Source organism: Leopardus geoffroyi, chromosome B1 (genome assembly GCF_018350155.1).
Source record: "Leopardus geoffroyi isolate Oge1 chromosome B1, O.geoffroyi_Oge1_pat1.0, whole genome shotgun sequence".
Classification (NCBI taxonomy): Eukaryota; Metazoa; Chordata; class Mammalia; order Carnivora; family Felidae; genus Leopardus; species Leopardus geoffroyi.
Window position 1 is genome coordinate 174,035,595 of NC_059327.1, and position 23,961 is coordinate 174,059,555.

The following is a 23,961-nucleotide window of genomic DNA, read 5'->3' on the forward strand; positions in this document are numbered from 1 at the left end:
AGGCTTTCTCTGGGCAGAAGGGATCCCCCTCTCGCACTTCTCAACCCCGAGTGCTTTGCAAATGACTCCATTAGAGAATGTGTAAGCCTGACAGTTACTCACTAGCCCGCCAGTCAAACTGTGAGCATCGTCACAGTAGGGTGGGTCTCCACCACCTTTGTATTTCCAGAAACCAACTCCATGATGGGGTATAGTTTACAAGCTCCAAAAACTGTAGAGAGGATACAGACTTTATTTCTAGGGTGCAGTGTGAGACTACAAAACACTATAAAACAAAAATACATAACAGCTACAATGAAGCAGCTGACAGAATATATCGAATATTACAGATTTAAAAGTTCTGATAGGGCACAAACTATGTATCACTAAGACATAAAAACATTTTCCCTTTTACTTTAGAAAAAAATGCCAATAGGATTGTAATTTTTCATCATTCTGAAACTTAGTAAGCATTTAGGTTAGTCATAATAATAATGGGGAATCATTTGTTTTAAAAACAGAAAACCACATGAAATATACAAAGTATATAAAGAACGGCTTGGTCCTGACTCATGGGGGCTCAAAGGGAGTAATTTTGGATGGTTTTAAGGCCATTGGTTATGAGAAGAATAGAAGGCACAGGCTAAATATAAACCTGAAAAGGAAATCTAATAGTTTTAGATTTTAATTACATATGATCAAAGCAAAAAAAGCAAAGTCAGGCAAATAGTTAAAGCTTATAGTCTTTGTGCCTCAGTCCCAAAAATTACATTAACTTGTACCAAAGCAAACAACTGTGCAATAAAGAACTTTGCAGTTTCAAATAACCAATTTTTAAATTCAAGATTTAAAGAGAGAAAATGAATGTTAGTGTACTGAACAAAGATGATAAGGCTGTTTTTTCCTAGCATGTAAACACTGTACAATGATGGATTATTACAACTAAAAAGTTTTAGATGGAAAATTTTCTCTTTTTAAAGTATCTTTTGCTCCACTTTATAGGTTCCTGTTTTTCCCTAAACATGAACAGGACATTCAATTTGTTTAAATATTTTGCTTTATAAGCAAGTGATACAAATGTAAATATACATATACCTAAAAAGTGGTTATCCTATGATATGACAGCCCAGAATTTAGTAATTGTATAGGGTTTCTGGTGATTTTAATTATTCATAAAAAGAATGATAGAAAAGACACATTTGTTATTTATTCTAATTAAAGCATATGAATTACAGTACAGTTTTGAAAGTTTGCTATTTTTAAAATCTTCATTTTTTTAATTCAGGAAATGCTCAGGCTTAACCTTTTAATAGGAATTAAATTTAATTGGTTTCTTGGGTTTGGCCATCTTTATTCATCTTAAAGGTAAAAAAATAGAACAATGAGGAATGTAGGCCTATTAAAAAAATATAAATACTTAGAGCGACCATTTAAATCATTTGGTCCTCAAAAACATTGCTTAATTAATCACCAGTAGCTTGATTGTAATTACGCCCATGGTTGATATATTTCACTCTGCCTTTGGTTGCAGGTTGTACTTTTGTGGCTGGAAAAAATGTTCCTCAATAGCACTGACTAGTTCATTGAGTTCCTTCTTCAGCTGCTCAGGATCACTGGAAGATAAGAGGGGAAATTCCAGGTCAGTGGATTATTCCAAAGCATATTTTAAGTTCTCCCTGCATTGGTCAAGTAACACTGAAATTTAACCTTAAGAGGAAGGCTAAATCAGACAAAACAGAACTCCAGTGACTGAAGCATGGGAATGTATCTGTTGACTTGGACAAAAAAAAAAAAAAAAACCCATGAGACAATATCCATTATTTCCCCCAAAGGCTTTCCCAAGGTCTCTACTAGAAATAAAATCGTCCCTTTGCATTTCTTACAAGAATTTTTAAGAAGCACAGTTTTTGCCTTAGCATCCCTGTAGGATCTGCAAACTTTGTACCTAACAGTGCAAAGAAAACTTTTATAACTTCAATTGTCATTTAATCCTGTTAAACTTTTACCAATGACCCCTCTGTTAAGTCCTCAGTCTCCCAGGATAGGAACGTTCCCGATGCAGTTTGTCTTCAGAATATTGGAAGCTAAGCAGCAGAGAATGGGAGCCTCCTAGTGGGCCTGCTAATCACATACCAGGCACTCAGTTCCCCAGCTTTTCTCCTTATTCTACCTCCAGGGTCACAACGAAGTATAAGCAAAAATCCAGGGAACTGGTTCCCTCTAAGGAAACCAAACTTTCAAGCATGCGGACAACACTCATTTACATGCAAACAATTGGAAGGTAGATCATGATAAAATGAATTTGTGATTAGACAGGTTTCCAGCAGCCCATGTTAGGGTCAGGCTCCTAGCACGGTGCGTTTACTGGAAGGACTTGAAACCAAAAAGCTGAATTTAAAAAACCAAATCCTTCAATTCTAACTCACATGACTTCATAATCGACTGTCTTTAATATATGCAACTTTATCTAAATGGAAATGGCAATTCTTGTAATTAGTTAAGTTCATTTTTACACTGTGAGAGCTACTCGGTACAACTAAAACAATCCATTTTATTGCAGACATGAATTCTGGCTCTACTAGCTGTATGCCCTTCTTAGCCTCTCAGAGGCCCAGATTTCTCATTTGTAAAATTGGGATAAAGACTTTATCTTCTCAAGAGAGTTGTTGTGTAGATTGAGATACATTATATAAAGCAATTAGCACAGAACCTGGCCCCAAAACCTCAATAAATGTAGCTGTCATTAAAATTATTTTTACCCCCACTGGTAACATACAAGGTAATTATGCTTCATAAATACACATGAATCACATTGGTTGTTATTTCCTTCTCCACAAATGTGTTTTGAAGAAAACAACATTTCTCAGGAAGGCACACAACTAAACAACTACGGTTTTTTTTTTTTTTTAAACAATATACCTAAAATTAAACTCCCCAGGGAATACACAAACACAAATATATAAGTACAGTGTATATCTCCTACTGGTTGTGTTTCTCTGTTAGAAGCTTGCCTGATATAATTGTTAGCTAAATTGTGATATTGTAATCCAGTATCCAAGGATTCCAGTATCCAAGGAATTCCAAGAATTCCTTAGAACATCCTTAGAGCATCCTTGTTCAGTTGTACTAAGGTCTGCAGCTTATGTTCAAATGGCTCAGGAAAAAACCCTGCATATACAATACAGGTACAAAACCTGCATATACAATAATATATGTGAGAGATAGCAAATATTGCAAAATGTTAGCGACTGTTTAGGTTAGAGTAGGCTAACTATGGCTGGCAGTCTGTTGACAGCCTGTTTTTATAAATAAAGATTTATTAGAACACAGTCACACCTATTCCTTTGTGTGTATTCCTTCTTTCTGCTTTTGAGCAACAGCAGAACTGAGTGGTTGCGACTATATGGCTTGTAAAATCTACAATATTTACTATCTGGCTCTTTACTGAAAGTTTGCCAACCCTTGGTCTAGGCGAAAGGTATGTGGTGGGCATTTGTTGAAAATTTCCAAAATAAAAAGTTGGACAAAAGACATCTACCGATCAAAAAATATTTTGATCAAAAAATATTTTAAGCAGGACTTAAACTTGAAAAGGATATTCCATTCTAAAGGATGAGTAGGTTATGGAATTCTATGAATAAATGAAATTGATGATATAAAATACAGCGATAATATTAAGGTGATCAGAGAGTAAGGAAACCTTAGCCATGGCTTTATTGCTCTTGTACGTTAGGTATGCTGGTAACTTGCTTGAGCCCTGATAGCATATCCGTGGACTGACCTAGTGACCAATGTCCCAACTAGTCAATTAGAACAGCATTTTGATGAATATAATAAAAGGACAATTTTTCTAAGTGTCTTCAGGAATTTGTAAACTAATATTTGAATTTAAGTCCACCTAATAAGCCATGTGAAAAATGTAAAATACCAGATCCTTAAACATTAAATAGTATTGTTGTTATAAAGTTTTCCAAATTATTATATCTTCACAGAGAAATGACAAGGAAGGAACTAATATATAGAGAAAATGGATCTTTAAGTTGGACTAATGTCCCTTTTTTTTTTTTTTTTCAGAAGAAAGGCATAGAAATATGAAAACATTACGTGAGAATGAGAATTACAAAGAAATGTCTGGAAAAACTCATACCCAATAGAGTAGCAAACAGCTTACTATTTAACACACATAGAAACAGTGATACTTGCACAATATTACAATCAAATGTTGGTAATACAGAATGCTTAGAAAATGGGAAGCTTTATGTGTTTGTTCAAGCTGCTTACTAGCTGAGTTTTTGCCCTTTCAGCACAAAAAGGTTTTGAATGGGAATTTGTAGCAAAATATAGGACACACAGTCTATGACTTTTTAAATTTTTTTTTTTCAACGTTTATTTATTTTTGGGACAGAGAGAGACAGAGCATGAACGGGGGAGGGGCAGAGAGAGAGGGAGACACAGAATCGGAAACAGGCTCCAGGCTCTGAGCCATCAGCCCAGAGCCTGACGCGGGGCTCGAACTCACGGACCGCGAGATCGTGACCTGGCTGAAGTCGGACGCTTAACCGACTGCGCCACCCAGGCGCCCCGTATGACTTTTTAAATATATTGGATTATCATGATATTTAAGAGCCATTATCATGACTTTAACTGTTGACCTGGGTCTCTTATTCAGAAGAAGATTCAGGGCCCATTTGGAAGTGGAATGCTATTTCCCTTATGATAAAGCAGTAAACATTCTGAGTTACCGTGTCCATGTTTTATGTTTTTGTTTTGTTTTAATGTTTCTTTCCTTGCTATCAGCAGTCATTTCTTCCTGTCCGAGGAAAGTCTAACACTAATAATTCTGCCCTCACCTCTCTAATTTGCTACATTTAATCTGCTACTGGCTGGCCAACTGAAGATGCTCAGAAAATTTCCTCAGCTTTTATTTCCACATAGTGCAAATTGGATTCACAAGATCAGAAAAACTCTGCAATGAGCAAGGCTTTGGTTGGGAAACATCAGACCCATGCTCCTGACTACAGTACTGAGCCCTGGAAATGTGACTAGTGGGACTGAAAACTGAATTTAAGTTTAATTAACTGACTTTCAAATTTAAAAGCTGAAATTTAGGGGCACCTGGGTGGCTCAATCAGTTGAGCATCCGACTTTGGCTCAGGTCATGATCTTGTGTTCATGGGTTTGAGCCCCGCAACGGGCTCTGTGCTGACAGCTCAGGGCCTGGAGCCTGCTTTGGATTCTGTGTCTCCCTCTCTCTCTGCCCTTCCCCTGCTCATGCTCTGTCTCTCTCTGTCTCTCAAAAACTAAAATAAAACATTAAAAAAAAAAATAAGCTGCATTTAATTCAATTATTGGAAAGCTGAAGTATGTTTGGAACAACTTAGGTATCCAAATCTATTTTTTCAACGGTAAATTTTATGAACTCTTAATACATTTGACCCTTCAACAGCCTGGGATTTAGGGCATTAGTGACCCCCCCCCCATGCAGTCAAAAATCAATGGATAACTTTTTACACCCCAAAAAGTTCACTATTAATAGCCTCCTTTTGACGGGAAAACATACCATAACATAGACAGTCAATTAATACATATTTTGTTTGTTACATGCATTCTTGCAATACACTAAAAAAGTCATTAATAGTAAGAGAAAATACATTTATAATATTATACTGTATTTATTTAAAAAATCCATACATTGGGGCGCCTGGGTGGCTCAGTTGGTTGGGTGTCTGACTTCGGCTCAGGTCACGATCTCACGGTGCGTGGGTTCAAGCCCTGCGTCAGGCTCTGTGCTGACAGCTCAGAGCCTGGAGCCTGCTTTGAATTCTGTGTCTCCCTCTCTCTGCCCTTCCCTACTCATGCTCTGTCTCTCTGTGTCTCTCAAAAATAAACATTGAAAAAAAATTTTTTTAAATTCCGCATATAAGTGGACCTTCATAGTTCAAGCCTGTGTTGTTCAAGGGTCAATTGTATGGAACAAATGTTTCTTAAAAAAATCAAGCATTTTAACTGAGATATGTGGTGAGTGTAAAATAGTAAATGGATCTTGAAAATGTGCTGAAAAGTAAAATATCTCATTAATTTTATATAAATTGTATATGGTATAATAACAATATTTTCATGTTAAGTAAAGTAGAATAAATTACTAAATTAATTTTACCTGTTTATTTTTACTATTTAACTTTTTAAAAAAATGTTTATTTATTTTTGACAGCGAGAGAGACAGAGTGCAAATGGGGGAGGGGCAGGGAGAGAGGAAGACACAGAACCTGAAGCAGGCTCTAGGCTCTGAGCTGTCAGCACAGAGCACGATGCGGGGCTTGAACTCATGGTTTGTGAGATCATGCTCTGAGCTGAAGTCAGACGCTCAATTCACTGAGCCACTCAGGCGCCCCTCTTTTTACTACTTAAAAATGTGTCTGGTAGAAAATTTCAAATTGCATTATGTGACTCACATTTTATTTCCATTGCACAGTACTGACTTAATTAGTCTTTAAACAATTTTTCCTGATTCTTTACTCCGAATGGAGAAGTGCTAGTTACCTGGGGGTTAAATGAGTGTGCAGGATCACATTTACACAAGCTAACTACATGCACCATGGTTGTTAAAGTTTAAGATGTTATGGTATTGCAAAGTAAACTCAAACCCTTTACCAAGGTCACAAAAACACGACCCTGAAGCTACCAGACCGTCAGCTTTTTGGAGGCAAGACTCTTTCTGCTATGGCTCTTTATCCTCCCCAGAACCCGGCACAGACTTCTGCACAATAGATACTCAAAGATATTTGTTCAAGGCATGTACAGTGGAATTCAAATTATTGGGGCGCCTGGGTGGCTCAGTCGGTTAAGCGGCCGACTTCGGCTCAGGTCGTGATCTTTCGGTTCATGAGTTCGAATTCCGTGTCAGGCTCTGTGCTGACAGCTCAGAGCCTGGAGCCTGCTTCGGGTTCCATGTCTCCCCCTCTCTCTGCTACTCCCCCGCTCACACTCTGTCTCTCAAAAAGACATAAATATTAAAAAAGTGTTTTTTTAATTATTGTATCAGAGACAAGGAGAAAAAGAGAAAAACTCATTGGTGCTAGTCTCAAATTAAAGTATTAGAAAAAGGAAACTGTATTACTATGACTGAACTCTGGAATGAAATTTTCCCATACAAAGAAAGGTAGGACAGCAATAAGTAAGTAAAAATGAGCTCCTGTGTCCGTGGATGCTCCAAACAGCTGTTAATATCACAGTATTGCTGCAGGCTTTGAAACAACATTCCTAATTAAAGTACATAACACTGGCAAAGCAAAAGGTTTTACTTAGCACTTTTGCAGAACCAATTAGGAACTTTAGGGAACAGCAATCACACGTGCTGCCTTCGATATCATACCTATTTCCAGGGGGGGCACACAGTTCCGAATAGTACTTGATCTTGGGTTCAGTCCCGCTGGTCCGCATGGTGGCCACGCCCCCATTAGCAAAGGTAAAGGTGATCATTTGGCTGCTTTTGCTAGTAGGGAGAACCTAGGAATTAATTTACACGTTATACATTTAGATTGTAACATGAACTGTTCTGGCTCAAATAATAGTTTCCTCCTGTATAGGCAAGAAAATAAATGCCAAGCAAATATACTGGTTTAAAAGAAAAGGATACTTTCTAGGGGAAAAAAAAAAATTCTTCTTCTGAATTAAATACTAAATAATAATAATCATAAAATGATTTGTGGAATTAAGTAACTTGTATACTTGCATTTTACCTCCCTAGTCTTGTTAATTAAAGCTACTGAAGTTTTTGGGGTTTTTTAAAAGATTTTATTTTATTTTTAAATGTTTATTTATTTATTTTGAGAGAGAGAGACAGAGAGTGAGCAGGGGAGGAGCAGAGAGAGAAGGAAACGGAGAATCTCAAGCAGGCTCTGCACTGACAGTATGGAGCCAGATGTGGGGCTTGATTTTATGAAATGTGGGATCATAACCTGAGCCGAAATCAAGAGTTGGATGCTTAACTGACTGAGCCACCCAGGTGCCCCTAAAGATTTTAAGTAATCTCTACACCTAATGTGGGGCTCCTATCTACAACCTAAGATCAAGAGTTCATGCTTTTCCAACTGAGCCAGCCAGGCACCCCAAAGCTACTAAAGTTTTACTAACATGGAAACATATCATTTCATGAGAAATTGATTTAAATAGATTGATAATATGTGACCAAAAAAAACCCACAATAAACTAGACCTTATTTTACTTTGTAAAAAAAAAAAAGTTATATAAAGAGATCTTTTTTTTTTTCAACGTTTATTTATTTTTTTTGGGACAGAGAGAGACAGAGCACGAACGGGGGAGGGGCAGAGAGAGAGGGAGACACAGAATCGGAAACAGGCTCCAGGCTCCGAGCCATCAGCCCAGAGCCTGACGCGGGGCTCGAACTCACAGACCGCGAGATCGTGACCTGGCTGAAGTCGGACGCTTAACCGACTGCGCCACCCAGGCGCCCCTAAAGAGATCTTCCTAAATATAACATTTCTGGCAGATGTATTCATAGCTGATCGCTCCCCATACTCAGCTAAAATGATGGAAGTGTGTGTGTGAATATATAAAACACAAGGGCAAAGAGGAAAAGGAAAACAGTAGTTAATTAGGTTGCCAACGAATCCTGGGAGTTACAAGACAGATGAAGGGGCAGAATTGACCTGATGGAACACAGGACAATGACAGCTGAGCACCTGCAAGGAACAAACAAGACCCTGGCAAAGCTCACTACCTGGAGGTACCAGGCACTGTGAAAGGCAGGTGGGAAACAAAGAAAGAATGTGAAAAGACCTATCAGACCCTCCCAGATTCTCACCCTCTGCCCACACAGTCAGGCAACCACCTTAATAGGAGATGGCTTAATTCTCTGGTATAATTGAACAAGAAAGGCTCAGGAGTTGGGTACACCAGGCACTGGTGTACAAGGGCAGGATATGGTGAAAACAGAGAGCAACTCAGAGTCAACAACCTGAATACCAGCCGTCCTCCCTCCAGACTCCCAGGCAACTCTCCACTGCTGTCACCCACCTTACAGCCTTTAGGCAAGAGATCAGGGTGAGAATTAGGCTTCCCCAGATAGGGAGCCCGCCGTGTAAAAGTTAACTTGGCACCCAATCTCCTGAGAGCAAAGTTTGTCAGTTGACAAGGTTTGCTCATGTACGTAGAACTTCCGATCAGTTTTTGAGTGCCCCCAAATAATGAGGGATTACCAGACTTTGGGAAAAGATAGCTTAAAGACAAAATCCAAAAAACCTGAATAATAATAAAAAAATAACTTGGGAGATATAAAGACAATACAGGAAAAAAAGTCTACATTTTAAAAAGTTATAATGCCTATACTTAAGAGAGATAAAATATTATATACATAAGCAAAATAAAACCATTGGGACTACACCTAAATAAAAAGCTTTTGCACAGCAAAGGAAACCATCAACAAAACAAAGAGGCAATCTACTGAATGAGAGAAGATATTTGCAAATGATATATCTGATAAGCAGTTTATATCGAACATGAATTAAGAACTTACAGAACACCAAAAAACAAACAGATTAAAAATGGGCAGAGTACCTGAATAGACATTTTTCCAAAGACATAAAAATGGCCAACAGACACATGAAAAGATACTCAATATCACTGATCATTAGGAAAATGCAAATCAAAACTGCAATGAGATATTACCTTACACCTATAAGAATGGCTAAAATAAAAAAGAAATAACAAGTGTCAGCAAGGATGTGGAGAAAAAGGGATACTTGTTCATTGGTGGTAGGAAAGTTCATTGGTGCAGCCAATATAAAAAATAATATGGACGTTCTTCAAAAAATTAAAAATAGAATTACCATATGATCCAATGATTCCACTACCGGGTATTTACCCAAAGAAAATGAAAGCACTAATTTGAAAAGATATACACAGGGGCGCCTGGGTGGTTCAGTCGGTTAAGTGTCCGACTTCGGCTCAGGTCATGATCTCGCCGTCCGTGAGTTCGAGCCCGCATTGGGCTCTGTGCTGATTGCTCAGAGCCTGGAGCCTGCTTCAGATTCTGTGTCTCCCTTTTCTCTACTCCTCCCCCCACTCATGCTCTGTCTGTCTCTGTCTCTCAAAAATAAATAAAAATTAAAAAAAAAGAAAAGATATATGCACCCCAATGTTTATTGCAGCATAAAAATTAAAAAAAAGAAAAGATATATGTACCCCAATGTTTATTGCAGCATTATTTACAATAGCCAAGATATGGAAGCAGTCCAAGGGTGTATGTGTGTGGACACACACACACACACACACACACACACACAGGAATATTATTCAGCCTTTAAAAAGAATGAGATGTTGGAGCACCTGCCTGGCTCAGTCAGTACAGCATGTGACTCTTGATCTCGGGGTCGTGAGTTTGAGCCCGATGTTGGGTGTAGAGATTACTTAAGAAAAAAAAAAAAAAAAGAATGAGACCTTGTCATTTGCAACAACATGGATGGACAACATAGAGGGTATAATGTTAAGTGAATTAAGACAGACAGACAAAGACAAATATTATATAATTTCATTCATATGGAGAATTTAAGGAACAAAACAATGAACTAAGAAAAAGAGAGACAACAACATCAGAAAATATATGCTCTTCACGTAGAGAACAAACTGGTGGTTGCCAGAGGGGAGGTGGGTGGGGGATGGATGAAACAGACAAAAGGGGTCACGAGTACATTTACTGTGATGACAGCCAAGTAATGTATAGAACTGTTGAACCATGACATTATTTAAAAAAAAGAAAAATATTATATACATAAAACAAGAATAGGATGTTATTTTTATTTTTAAAATATTTTTATTTAAGTTGGCTCCATACCCAACGTTCAAGAACTCACGACCCTGAGATCAAGAGTCGCATGCTCCACTAACTGAGTCAGCTGGAAGCCTCAGGGTGTTATTTTTAATAAGTTGGACAATAAGAGCTAAAATTGTGAACAGAAGCACTGAAAATTAATGTTGATGTAATCTCCCAAAAAGTAGGGCAAGAAGATATAGATGGACAGTAAGAAAGAGAGAAACAAGGAAAGGAGAACATTAGTCCTGGAGAGCCAGCCTCTAACTAAGAACTCAACAAGAAAGGGAGGCCAGAAACTCAGGGCAAGAGAATACTTGGGAAATGACCATGCAGCCCTCTTCTTTGACACAAAATTAAGAAAATTACTCAGAACTGAAAGAAATGACTCCAAAGACCAACAGAGACCCACCGACTACCCAGAAAAATGACTGAAAAAGAGACCCATATTAAAGCAAATCACTGAAATTTTAGAACTCAGAGTTTTAGCAGAAAATTCCTGAAATCTTCCCATAGAGAAAAAACAAGCTGCATGGAAAGGACTGAATCAGTATGGCATCGACATCCCTTTATGTGGCTCACAGCAGGCCTCAACTATTTCCTGAAAGATCAGACCCTCCACAGCAATACTGGGAACTAAAAAATGACAGAGCACTGCTGCTTTCAAAACTGCGAGTCAATCAAATGTGAGGGTAGAATAAGATATTTCCGGATTTAAATGCCTCTCAAAATTTACCTCCTATTCACTTTGTTTAAGGAATCTACTAGAGGATATGATTTAGGAAAACAAATCTAGGAAGAGGAAGTCATGGGGTGCAGGAGCAAAGGACCTGACTCGGTAAGTGGTGAAGGACATTCCCAGGATGACGTGTGTGTACCCAACACATAGAGGAGTTGGCCCTGCCCGGGTGGAGGGATCAGGACAGAAGCTGCTGGAAACAACACGGAACAGATAAAACAGTACTGGACCATGTGGAAAACCCTACTGAGAGGTATCTGAAGGATGTGAGAAAGACTGGTGATAGTTACATAAAAATCCAAGCACACAAAAGAACAAAGCAACTATTAATTATAGGAAAAATGATTATACAATTTAGGGGAAACTAATCAAAGTACACTACTTAGCTAAGCAGGAAACAATAGTTACTAGTCATAATAATACACGCACGGAATCTGATTTCATCAAATGTTGTGGCATATGTGTTTGTGAAGACAGGAGAGAAGGTGGAATAGTGAATGTAAGAAACGTAAGATTTAAATCCTTACCTCCATAATAGAAAATTAATAAAGTACAATGCTGAGAAGTCAAAACATTGCCATATGAGCACATTATTTAGAAATCTGGTGGTAAGGGCGTCGGGGTGGCTCAGTGGGTTAAGTGTCTGATTTTGGCTCAGGTCATGATCTCACGGTTCGTGGGTTCGAGCTCCATGTCGGGCTCGGCACTGACAATGTGGAGTCTGCTTGGGGTTCTCTGTCTCCCTCTCTCTCCGCCCCTTCCCTGCGCGCACTCTGTCTCCCTCTGTCTCTCAAAAATAAATAAACATTGAAAAAAAAATCTGGTGGTAAATACCAGGAGAAACAACTGAGAGGGAACATGGTTGTTTCAGCATAGCAAAGAGATGGCAGGGTCTGGAGCTGTCATGTTTCATCAGGACTCTTCCAAAAACACTTCTTTTTAAAAAATACATTGTGTGCAGATGAAAATTTTAAAAAAAGGTAACTAACAAGATGTCTAATATCTCATAAGGCTATTCTTACTCTCTTCCTCCTATCTCCTGCCATTAGTTAGCAATACTCTTTGGCCATATCTGAGCCTTCTTTTGACTCCAGTGGAGGATCCACATGATGTGAAGAATGCAAACTCATGCTTTATAGCTAACAGCTCCCAGACATTCAGAGAATAGGGTAAAACTAACCAGGAAGCAAACAACGGTTCTCAAATGTGTACCAGTAATATCAGCATCAGCAGGGAACTTGTTAGAAATGCAAATTCTTGGCCTCCGCCCCAGATCTACTCATTCAGAGACACCAGGGTGGGCTGCCCTACTCTTTCTATGTATTTTGATAGCTTATTTATAATAATGCCTGGATGCCTAAAATCAGCTTCAATTAACTCCATGATTAAATAAGTCAAACTATGCCAAGTGTAATAGAAGGTAAATAGAGAAGTGTTTAACTGATAAAAGATATTACTTACAGCTTTTTTATCAGGTTGGCTATCATCATAGCCGGTTGTAAGGTCTCTAATACCAGAAATTGCAAATCTGCCACAAGTTTTTGGATAATTATTCTTCCCATCATAGTTTCTAAGGTTTTCAAATAATTGTTTAATGGTGCCTTGATCATGGCAAATAAAATATGAAGCTTTGGTAATATGGTAGCCATACCTATGGAAACAAACACAAATCATTTTAGAAATTAAATAAAAAATTTATTAGAATAAAATAAGTAAAATACAGCATGGTGATTATATTTAATAATATTACACTATATGTTTGAAAGTTGCTAAGAGCATAGATCTTACAAGTTCTCATCATAAGAAGAAATATTTGTAATTACGTGTGGTGCGACTGTTAACTAGATGTACTGTGATGATCAGTTTGTAATATATACAAATATTGAAACACTATATTGCATACCTGAAACTAACGTCAGTTATATCTCAGTTAAGGAAATACAAATATGCAAAATGAGGAACGCATAATTCCACACAGTGTACATTTGTCAACCGGTATATTTTAAACCAAATGAAACAAATAGCCATGAGTACCTTCAAAGGAATAATTTAGCATAAAAAAGAGGAACAACAATTGACCCTGGGGATTGCCTAACTGCTGCCTGGCCTTTAGCCTGTATTTGTAAGTAAGAGTCTTACTGCAACGTGTTGCCACGGGCTGCTTTTGCACTTTATAAAGGCAGACCTGGGTCATTGCTCTAAAAACTTAATAGAGATTTCATGAACACCTTTAATCTTTTTTGACATCACATACTTAAAATCACATTCTTCAATTAGCTATTTCTGCAACTGATGCCCTCATTTGTTAAGGATGCGTGCAATCATGAATGATAATTACCATTACATGGTTAAGTATCAAAAGAAAAGATGACTCTTTAGTTTTCATAAGAAATAGAATTCATGGGGCGCGTGGGTGGCTCAGTCGGTTAAGTGTCCGACTTTAGCTCAGGTCATGATCTCACGGTTTGTGAGTTTAAGCCCCGCGTGGGGCTCTGTGCTGACAGCTCAGAGCCTGGAGCCTGCTTCGGATTCTGTGTCTCTCTCTCTCTGCCCTTCCCCTGCTCATACTCCATCTCTCTCTCTCTCTCTCTCTCTCTCTCTCTCTCTCTCTCTCTCTCTCTCAAAAATAAATAAACATTAAAAAAAGAAAAAGAAATAGAATTCACAACCAAAGAGCATTAGAAAGAATATTAGTATCTCACATGTAGAACCATAAGAAAATATTTAACACTATTACTTCAATTAAACAGAATTAATAGACACTTACTCAACATAGATGGCCTTCAGCTGCTGAGACAAAGTCAAATTCTTGGTTGCTAGAAAGCTAGCCAACTCTGCGCTTATGACAGCAGCACTGACCCCATCTTTGTCCAGAACAAAAGGGCAGCACATATATCCTGCAGAGAAACACGTGTCATACACACATGCTTACGAGTGAGTTCCTTTATAACACTGTACACGCACACACCTATATGCAACTTGCCCATCTCATGTGAATGCTTCCCATTTACCATTTTTAAAAAAAAAAATTAAAAATTAATGTTTATATTTGGACAGAGAGAGAGAACCACAGCATGAGTGGGGGAGGGGCAGAGAGAGAAGGAGACACAGAATCCAAAGCAGGCTCCAGGCTCTGAGCTGTCAGCACAGAGTCCGATGCGGGGCTCAAACATGAACCACGAGATCATGACCTGAGCAGAAGTCGGACACTTAAACAACTAAGCCACCCAGGCGCCCCTCATTTATCATTTTTACATTCGAGAATCCAGGCCACTGTCTAGTGCATAGCAGGCCTTCAAGATGTACTGGTTGAATAACCTATAAGGAGATTCTCCCTCCTAGATCAACTGTTCATTCCCTAGGTCCAGCCCCAACTCCTTCAGCTCACACAAAATAGTTTCCAGGTGCTCTAGTCAATGCTTCTTCTGTCTTCTCTGAATTCCAATAGTTCTTGTGAGTTACATCCTTCACCTTGACACCTAGCCTATGCTCTCTTGTGTGGTTACTAACTAGATCGATGCAAAGTGCTATAGACTGAGGTCAGTGTTCATCCATTTCTTAACTGATATGCAATAAATATTTGAAGAAAACATTTTTTAATAAAAAGCTATAGAAAGATAAGACTGACATTTGTGACGAAAAAGCAAAAGCTGAGCTATTATTAATTTGTTAAATAATATGTCAGCATCTGTGCTGCAGGGAATAGGTGAATCTTCTTATATAATAAGTATAAGGTATAATAGCTTTTACTAAACATGTAGCTAAAATATCCCTCACATAAACATCTGAATTTCAAGTTTCTACACCTAGCTCCCTTTTTTCCTTAAGTAAACTGGCGAGCGTTTCCCAGTCATTCTGACTTGACTCGGGCTGTCCTTTTGGGTGACAGTCACTTTGATGAAAGCCCTACAACCAGGCCTTGTCTCTTCCTCTGGACAGACGTCTGCCCAGCATTTTTAGAACAGGAGTGAACCATATCAGACCTGGAGATCAACACCACAGTTGAGGAAATACCACAACTCCCCCAAATACATGATTCCTGAGCTACGAGCATTCATGGGCAGAACATCACTGTTTTCAGTCATCCAGGGAAAGGATTCACTTTCTTATATTAATGGCTTGGCTTTTAAGGAGATATTCTTTTTAGCTGAAAGCATGTCTGAGATGCCAATTTTGGGGTAGGACAGTTCAGTGCTCTTTGAGCACCGGTGTGTTCCTGTTCTACTGTTAATTTTTTGAACCCAAATCCAAATCCCATTTATTTGCACTCTATATATTAACTAATGCTACAATCACTATTATCGCTTCTTACCGATAGCTTCTTCAAATGCAAATAAGACATTCTTCCCCTGGTCTATTAGCTGTCTGGCTCGGTTTCCCATCCACTTAAAGCCAGTTAGTGTTTCCTAAAGGGATAACCCAAAAGAGAAAGAAATGCCTTAGACCTCCTACAGAGCAAAAGAAATTTAAGAGCGAGTCCCAGAAACACCTTACCTCAAAGTGAAAGCCCTCCTTTAAGGCAATGGCTCGCAAGATTTTGGAGGAGACCGTGCTGGACAACATGTATATGTCTTTGAGGGCACTGTGATCTTGGTTCTTTTCTTTCCAAGAAGTAAAAAGCCACCAGCCCAAGAGGGCCCCCAACTCGTTGCCTGAAAACACTCTCCATTCACCGCTGAAAGAAAGAACAACCAATGCATTGCTGTGATCTTAAGACAGACACCGAAGTGACTGGGACGGGACAATTAAGCCAAACGAGGCCCAAAGTGGTTTCTATACGAGTGTTCTTGTCACTCTTGCTTAAATAACTGCTCGAAAAAGTGTCATTTCACCACAAACATCTGAGCAGCTACTCTGTCTCAATCGGTTTGCTCCAACATCCCATCTTTGAAGAGCGACGACACATAACACGTTTATTTGTCTTTGTCAAAGGGTTTGGCTTTAAAGATGACAGAAATATGCTGCCCCCTTCCTCCCCTGCCCCCCACAGGATTATAGTGTGTGAATATCAATTTTCGGTCTGGTCAGTATTGAGGTTCTGAGAGGTCAATATCCTAGTGTGTCTCAAGAGTGAGTTTGCACTAAAATGGTCAGGACACACAGAACAGATGTGTGATTCATTTTCCTCTCCGTAGTCGGGTGGTTAGCAGTACATCTTGTGTTTTAGCATGTACCACCTTGCTTAACTTTCTAGAAAGTGATTAGAATTAAACCTGCTTGCTCGCTGCTCCCAAAACATCGCGTGTGCCGTTTGACCTCCAAAACTGCTTGGACCCTGCCTGCTTTTCATCTTTCCCCTCCACTTACGTCCTATTCCTCTGCACAAACTCTATGGCCAAACTTGTCTTAAACACTGGGTACCCCAGTGCTATTCCTCTCTGGTCCGCTCGACCTGAATTCAACGTTTCCTTGAAGGTACAGCTCCTTCAGCAAACCCTTCAGTAAATACTGACCTGTAAATCCAGCACTAAACAAAGTACTTGCCTGCATTAGGAACTGAGTCATTAATTATAAAATTGACGATGAAACGAGAGAAGAGAAATAGTAATTTCAATTCCAAATACACCCTGGGCTGTTTACTCTGCCCTCTGCTCGCCAATCATCGTGTGGGCCCCAGAACTGCATTTTACTGTATGTTAGAGGTTCAGTGACAGGAAGTTCCGTGAGGTGATGATGTGTACAATGAACAGGAAATATTTCCAGGAGCAGTTAACTGCTCAAGATGTCACCCGTTATGTTTGCTACTACATAGGTAATCCCAATCAATTGTACCTGTCCTGCTTTTCTGCCACAGCGAGTCTATCAGCATCCGGGTCGTTTGCTAAAATGATTCTGGCCTTGGTTTTGTCAGCCAAGGCAAAAGATAAGGTCTGAAAAAGTAGGAAAAGAAAAGATTATTTCAGTCAAGAACTGAGCATATTGCCGTCTTTAAAAACATTCAGTTCTTGAGGAAAAAAAAAAACTTTCCCCAAACGAAGGCTGAGTTTTATTTCTGGAGCTGGTCTTGGCTGATCACGAATTACTTCCTAAGCCAGAGGTCAGATAATGGGAACATCAACACACAACCCACACCTGCCCGTGGGGTTCACCTCACATTTAATAGCGTATGTGTGGCTGGACTGGTGTTTCTAGGCCTTGCCAAGTGATCGACCTCAAAACAAACCAAAGTAAGCCAATTTGCTGAATATCACTGTTAACCTTTAAAAAGGCTACAAGCGGGGTGCCAGTGTGGCTCAGTCGGTTGAGCATCTGACTTCAGCTCAGGTCATGATCTCATGGTTCATAGGTTCGAGCCCCACATTGGGCTCTGTGCTGACAGCTCAGAGCCTGGAGCCTGCTTTGTATTCTGTGTCTCCTCCTCTCCCTGCCCCTCCCCTGCTTTTGCTCTGTCTCTCTCTGTTCCTCAAAAATGAATAAATGTTAAAAAAATAAATTTAAAAAAAGGCTAAAGGAACCATAATTTAAATAGCTCTGCTTCATATTAGGAAAATTCCAGAATAAAAATATTCGGGAATAAAAATCATGTGATAAATATTCATTCCATTACTGTTTCTTTTTAACATTAAAAAATCAGGGTAAACTAAATTTTAACTTCATTAATTCAATTTAAAATATCATTTCAATTTCAGCTCTCACATCCTGATGCTAAGATATGTGTTTTGAAGGTTCCTATAAGAAATGCATGACTAATAGATATAAATATTTCTCATGATAAAGTTGGTTTTTTTGTTTAGCACAATGAAAACACATAAAAAGGGGTGCCCTGGGTGGCTCAGTTGGTTAAGTGTTCACTCATGGTTTCGGCTCAGGTCATGGTCTCATGGTTTGTGAGTTCAAGTCCTGCGTCAGGCTCTGTGCTGGCAGCGTGGAGCCTGTTTGGGGATTCTCCCTCTCTCTCTCTTTCTCTCTCTCTCTCTCTGCCCCCCTCCCCCCACTCACTCTCTCTGTCTCTTAAATAAATAAAACTTTACAAAACTAAAAAAAAATACATAAAAATAATTTTACTTGATAGTAAGAAGTTTCAATATAAGAGGTAAGTTTTAGGACAAAAAAGATTAGGTTACCAAGACTCCTTTACCCTCTTCAGGATTCGGGTATTTCACTGTTGGGAACTCAGGATCGGGATCTTTCTGTTCAGGAACAGCCTCAGGAGGAGCAAAGTCAAAAGCCTTGAAAGCCGACTGCACAAAGTCATGACCCACGCCGTGGACAGAGGTGTGCACAAACTTCACCTTGGTCTCCCTGTTCACACTCCTGGGATTAAACACATGATGGGAAAGGATAAAATATAGATAAAATATTTAAATATGGCTTGCAAAACTAGAAACTTTGCTATTAAGGAACCAGATTGCTAAGAAAGGAAGAAATCAATGTAATAAAGATGTACAAGACAACTATCTAATTCCATTTAAAAAAAGAAGCAGGGTGCCTGGGTGGTTCAGACGGTTCAGTGTCCAACTCTTGATTTTGACTCAGGTCATGGCCTCACGGGGTTAAGGGATAGCCTGCATCAGGCTCTGTGCTGACGGCATGGAGCCTGCCTGGGATTCTCTCTCTCCCTCTCCCTCTGCCCCTGCCCTGTGCGTGCTCTCTCTCTCTCTCAAAATAAAGAAACATTAAAAAGTTTTTCAAAAGAGTAAAACTTACTCACTCTTTCCCAAATATATACCCTACTCCCAACATATTCATGCCTTAAATTTTACTCTGTAGTTATTTCCAGTAAATCTGATTACTTTCAGAGTCTGTTTTATGCGATAGCTTTTGCACCTAGAGTAGTCTTAAAGAAAGAACTCTGGGCTCAGGTTCCAGGAGAGACTCAGCTGCTCGTGGGTGCCCACCTGTGGCAGTGCTAGGGCCTCAGTTCCAAGTACTCTTAACTAGCTTCAAAATGGTTTTCAAAATGTCCCTTTTAACAAAATGTGATGGAACATCTTATATAGGGATGTATAAAAATGTTTTTTCTTTGTCAAGTAACAATCCTATTGGTCAAACTGCCTGGCTCCGGCGACTTAAAATAGAATAACAGTAAATATCAAAAGTAAAGGTAATAGAAAGGTAAAAATAAGACTTAGAAAAATTCCAGTGCTCTGACTGCTAGAATCTTAGGTTATTGTCCATTTCTTTTGAAAGGGAATAAATGCATGAGGTCTTCTCTTAAGATAAGAAATAAAATGCATCCAAAAAAATAAATATGCTAAAGACTAGTGAGAACAAACCTGAAAAAAATCACTCAGATATTAAAGTGAATTATAAAGCTATCATAATTAGAAGGGTTTAGAACTAGATATAAAAAGGCAGATTAGAAAAACAGAATAGAGAGCAGAAGTAGATCAAATTTGACATAGAAAATATATATGAGAAGCTTCATCGTTAACATGCTTTGAAGACAGACTCTGAATTTAGGAGCTCTGCCACTTATAAGCTCTGTGATTGTTGGTTATTAACTTAACCTCTCTGTGTCACAAGTTTTTCATCTATAAAATGATAATACACCTGAACCTACCCTCAGCATTACTGTGAGGATTAAAATGAGATTAAATTAATTAGCACAAGTGAAAGTCCTATAGAAGTTATCTATATAAGCACTCAATTTTTGTTAGAAATTATTTCATAGGGGTGCCTGGGTATCTCAGTCGGTTAAGCATCAAACTCTTGATTTCAGCTCATGTCATGATCTCAAGGTTCGTGAGTTCAAGCCTCATGTCAGGCTCCGTGCTGAGAGTGCAGGGCCTGCTTGGGGTTCTCTCTCTTCCTCTCTCTGGCCCTCCCCCACTGGTATGCCCTCTTTCTCTCTCAAATAAATAAATAAACTTCAAAAGAAAAAAAAGAAATTATTTGATAAAGGTGATATTTCCAATTAAAAGAGACAGTTCCAATTAAAAAAGACAGATTCTTCAATTTAATGCATTGATATAACCACAAAACTTAAAAAAAAAAAAAAAAAAAGCCCCAATCTGCTTTCTTATTTTGTGTCTCAGGCACAATTAAAAATCACCAGTGAGGGGCGCCTGGGTGGCGCAGTCGGTTAAGTGTCCGACTTCAGCCAGGTCACGATCTCGCGGTCCGTGAGTTCGAGCCCCGCGTCGGGCTCTGGGCTGATGGCTCAGAGCCTGGAGCCTGTTTCCGATTCTGTGTCTCCCTCTCTCTCTCTGCCCCTCCCCCATTCATGCTCTGTCTCTCTCTGTCCCAAAAATAAATAAACGTTGAAAAAAAAAATTAAAAAAATAAAATAAAATAAAAATCACCAGTGAAAGAAAAGATTTAAACATTATAAAATGTAAATATGCAAGTCCCAGGGAAAAAAGGGGGATTTTTAAAAATAATCTTGGTGTAGAGAAAGTCTTAAATCTGACATAAAACTCAGAACTCATAAATTAAAAAGTCAACTTTTTAATCAATTTTTTATAAGATTTCATCCAAAAGTTTCAATAAAAAAGTCCAAAGGTAACAAGAGCAGAATGGAAAACAATATTTGAAATAAATGAAGACTAGTTTTCTATGTAAGCAAAGAGGTTTCACAGATGCAAAAAATGAATAAATATATAGAAAAATATAGGCTAAATGAATATGAAAAAATAGTTTATTCATACTTAAAGAATCCAAATACAATATTACTTTTTTTTTTTTTTTTTTTTTTTTAAGAGACAGAGCAGGAGCGCAAGTGCAAGTGGGGGAGGGGCAGAGGGAGAGAGAGAAAGACTGTCAAGTAGGCTCCATGCCGGTGCAGAGGGCACAGAGCCCGACTCCCGGCAGGCTCTCAGGACCAGGAGATCCTGGCCTGAGCCAAAATCAAGAGTTGGACGCTTAACTGAGTCACCCAGGCGCCCCCAGACCCTCCTTCCATCTAGCAGAATAAGAAATTTGATAATACTCAGTATGGGTAAGATGTGTGGATCATACACTGCTAAGATATACTCGATATGTTCCATCATTATATTTGATATTGTTATGATGACGTTGGTGGGAGTGTCCGCTAGAATAACATTTCTGGAGAGCAATTTATTAATCATTGCCAACTTTGTAAATGCACGTACAACGCTGATGCCAGAAATGTCTCCTATGACGCACACGCACAGGTGCGCACACACAGGTTCTCCAGGAACTGTGCCGAGGCGTGCTGCCTGCCGCCAGTGCTCTGAGTAGCATACAACTCAAGACCCTTACCCTCGAACACGCCATTTGCAAAATGGTCGCCAATATTTAAAAATGAGGAGATTTCACATGGAAAATTTAGGTTTCTCATTTCTCTTACGGAGAACAAATCAGGCGATCTGGCCGCTCTGGACTTCCATTTGCACATGCTAACACCCAGCCTGTAGGGCCACTCCCTTCAGCTGCAACTGGTCCCAGTGGTCCAACAAATACAATATTAGAGACGGTCTAGAAATTATGCTTCTTTAAAACCAGTGCTTTCTTGCTGGAGGACAGTCAGCAGTGGTGGGACCCACAGCATGCTACAGAAGGACCACACGGTTACTCAGCTGGTCTGCTTCTTACCTAACTGTACGTATCAAGTCTCTGAGCCACCGGGTTAAATCAATGTGTACAGCATCCCGTACAGCAGAGGAGTCAGGACTAGTAGGGGCTGACACAGAAGGTATCCATGACTAACTGGGGGGAGAAAGGCACGGAACAAACTACATGCACGCTATATTCCTGTTTATGGTTTTGAAACACACTACACATACAATATGCTAGCATATGCACAGAAAATTTCTGGAAAGATACAAAACATCAGTGTTTCCTTTTGCCATGTTTCAGCTAGTTTTGTTTTTTTTTTACATACATCTACACACACTCACATGCATATATACACGTGTGTGTAGATGTATGTATATATATATGTATCTATGATTCTACCACAGAGGTCACCGAAGTACGGCCAATATGTCAGCCACCTGCTTTTGTAAATAATTTTTTTTTTTTTAACCGAGCTATGTTTGTTGTCATTCACTCGTGTTTCATCTATAGCTGCTTTCCTACCACCACAACAGTTGGGTAGCTGTAATAATACAATGGCTCACAGAGCCAACAAAATTTATTTTCTGTCCTTTCAAGAAAAATGCCCAACCCCTGACCTACGGCCTCTAAAACCAGATACAGCTACAGAAGATATACCGAGTGAAGAGAAAAAATTCATGAAAACTGATAGAACTTGGCTGAATCACAAATTTCAACTCACTTGAGGTGAATTTACAATCCATTTACCTGTGAAAACAGTATTTTTTCAGGTCTTCAAAGTAGCTCTTATTGATGGAAGCACTTGGGTCATGAAGCAGTGGACTGCCATTAAGTAAAGAATCATCCCAAGCTTGAGGCCATGGCTCTAGATTTTCTTCAATAGCTTGAGAAATCCCTTTGTCATGAGGAGAGGTGATCTGAGCTCCATTGTCCCAGTAGACCTGGAGGATGTAGGAACATATCCAGATGGCTTAGGGTCAATGGAAATAAAGCCTCTGTTACCTATACCGTAAAGGTATAGGATGCGCATAGAAGGATACAGGTGTGGAGAGAAAAAAAAAAAAAAAACCAGAATGAATACCTTGTAACCATTATCTTGCTTTGGGTTATGGGAGGCAGTTATCATGATTCCAGCACAGAGTTTCAGATGCAGCACTGTGTAGGGCTGTGCAGGCAGGAAAAAAGAACCGTTTCAAACAAAGAACAGGATATACTTAGTGTGTTTATTGTATATTATTTGTATCAATGTTTCCTTTAATAAACATAAATAACGCATCATTCAATATTTTTGTGCCACACCCAAGTATACTTGCATTTCTCTTAGCGCCAACTCACGGCTCAAAACTCTAGGATGTGCACCCTAACAAGGCACGTGGGGATTTTCCTAGGTGCCTTCTTCTCATTCTGTCTTCCACTTGGTAGAGCGAGACAACTGTTCAAACAAAAAGGTCTAATCTTTCATTTCACATTCTTTTAAGCCTTCTGCTTGGGACAGAAGCGTCTGGATTCAGTTTCTCCCCTCCAATGGCTTTCTCTTCTTTCCCATTTGCTTTTAGGAAACGGTGGAGGGAAATGAAGAAATGGAGACTGCTCCCGTAGCTTGCTCACTTATGTCCTACTCCAGGGTTAGAAATCCTTCTCTTATATTTCTACTCAGCCCCCCACCTTTACAAGACTACTTCTCCAAATGGGGAGAGGGGCTGGCTTAGCCTCCCTGTGATATTGCTTTTGAGACTTCCTACACACAGGCAACCGGAGATTCTAACCGTCTGCCCCCCTCCAGCCTCCCAGCAAGCATCTCTGTGGTCATTTGTCCCTTTAGGAGTTATTTAGCATCCCCGAAGCAAAGAAAAAAGGAGAACCACTCTACAGCATGGGGAAATGATCACGACACACTCCTATGATTCGTGTCTGATATAAAAATCATGACAGTTAACACTTACATAGTACAGAA

The 23,961-nt window shown here is 39.2% G+C and overlaps 1 protein-coding gene across 1 annotated transcript in view; it reads right to left on the reverse strand.

The window, feature by feature from the left end:
• Positions 1-212: 212 nt before the first annotated feature.
• PGM2 (phosphoglucomutase 2) overlaps positions 213-23,961 on the reverse strand; it is a 39,299-nt gene continuing 15,550 nt past the window's right edge. Inside the window, exons 5-14 of the mRNA XM_045474285.1 lie at positions 23,089-23,172; positions 22,755-22,948; positions 18,611-18,800; positions 17,319-17,416; positions 16,041-16,221; positions 15,859-15,952; positions 14,314-14,443; positions 13,008-13,197; positions 7,352-7,485; positions 213-1,592 (exon numbers count right to left, since the gene is read on the reverse strand). Coding sequence (XP_045330241.1) covers positions 1,490-1,592; positions 7,352-7,485; positions 13,008-13,197; positions 14,314-14,443; positions 15,859-15,952; positions 16,041-16,221; positions 17,319-17,416; positions 18,611-18,800; positions 22,755-22,948; positions 23,089-23,172 — 1,398 coding nt within the window. The 3' untranslated portion in view covers positions 213-1,489. The remainder of the gene's footprint in view (positions 1,593-7,351; positions 7,486-13,007; positions 13,198-14,313; positions 14,444-15,858; positions 15,953-16,040; positions 16,222-17,318; positions 17,417-18,610; positions 18,801-22,754; positions 22,949-23,088; positions 23,173-23,961) is intronic.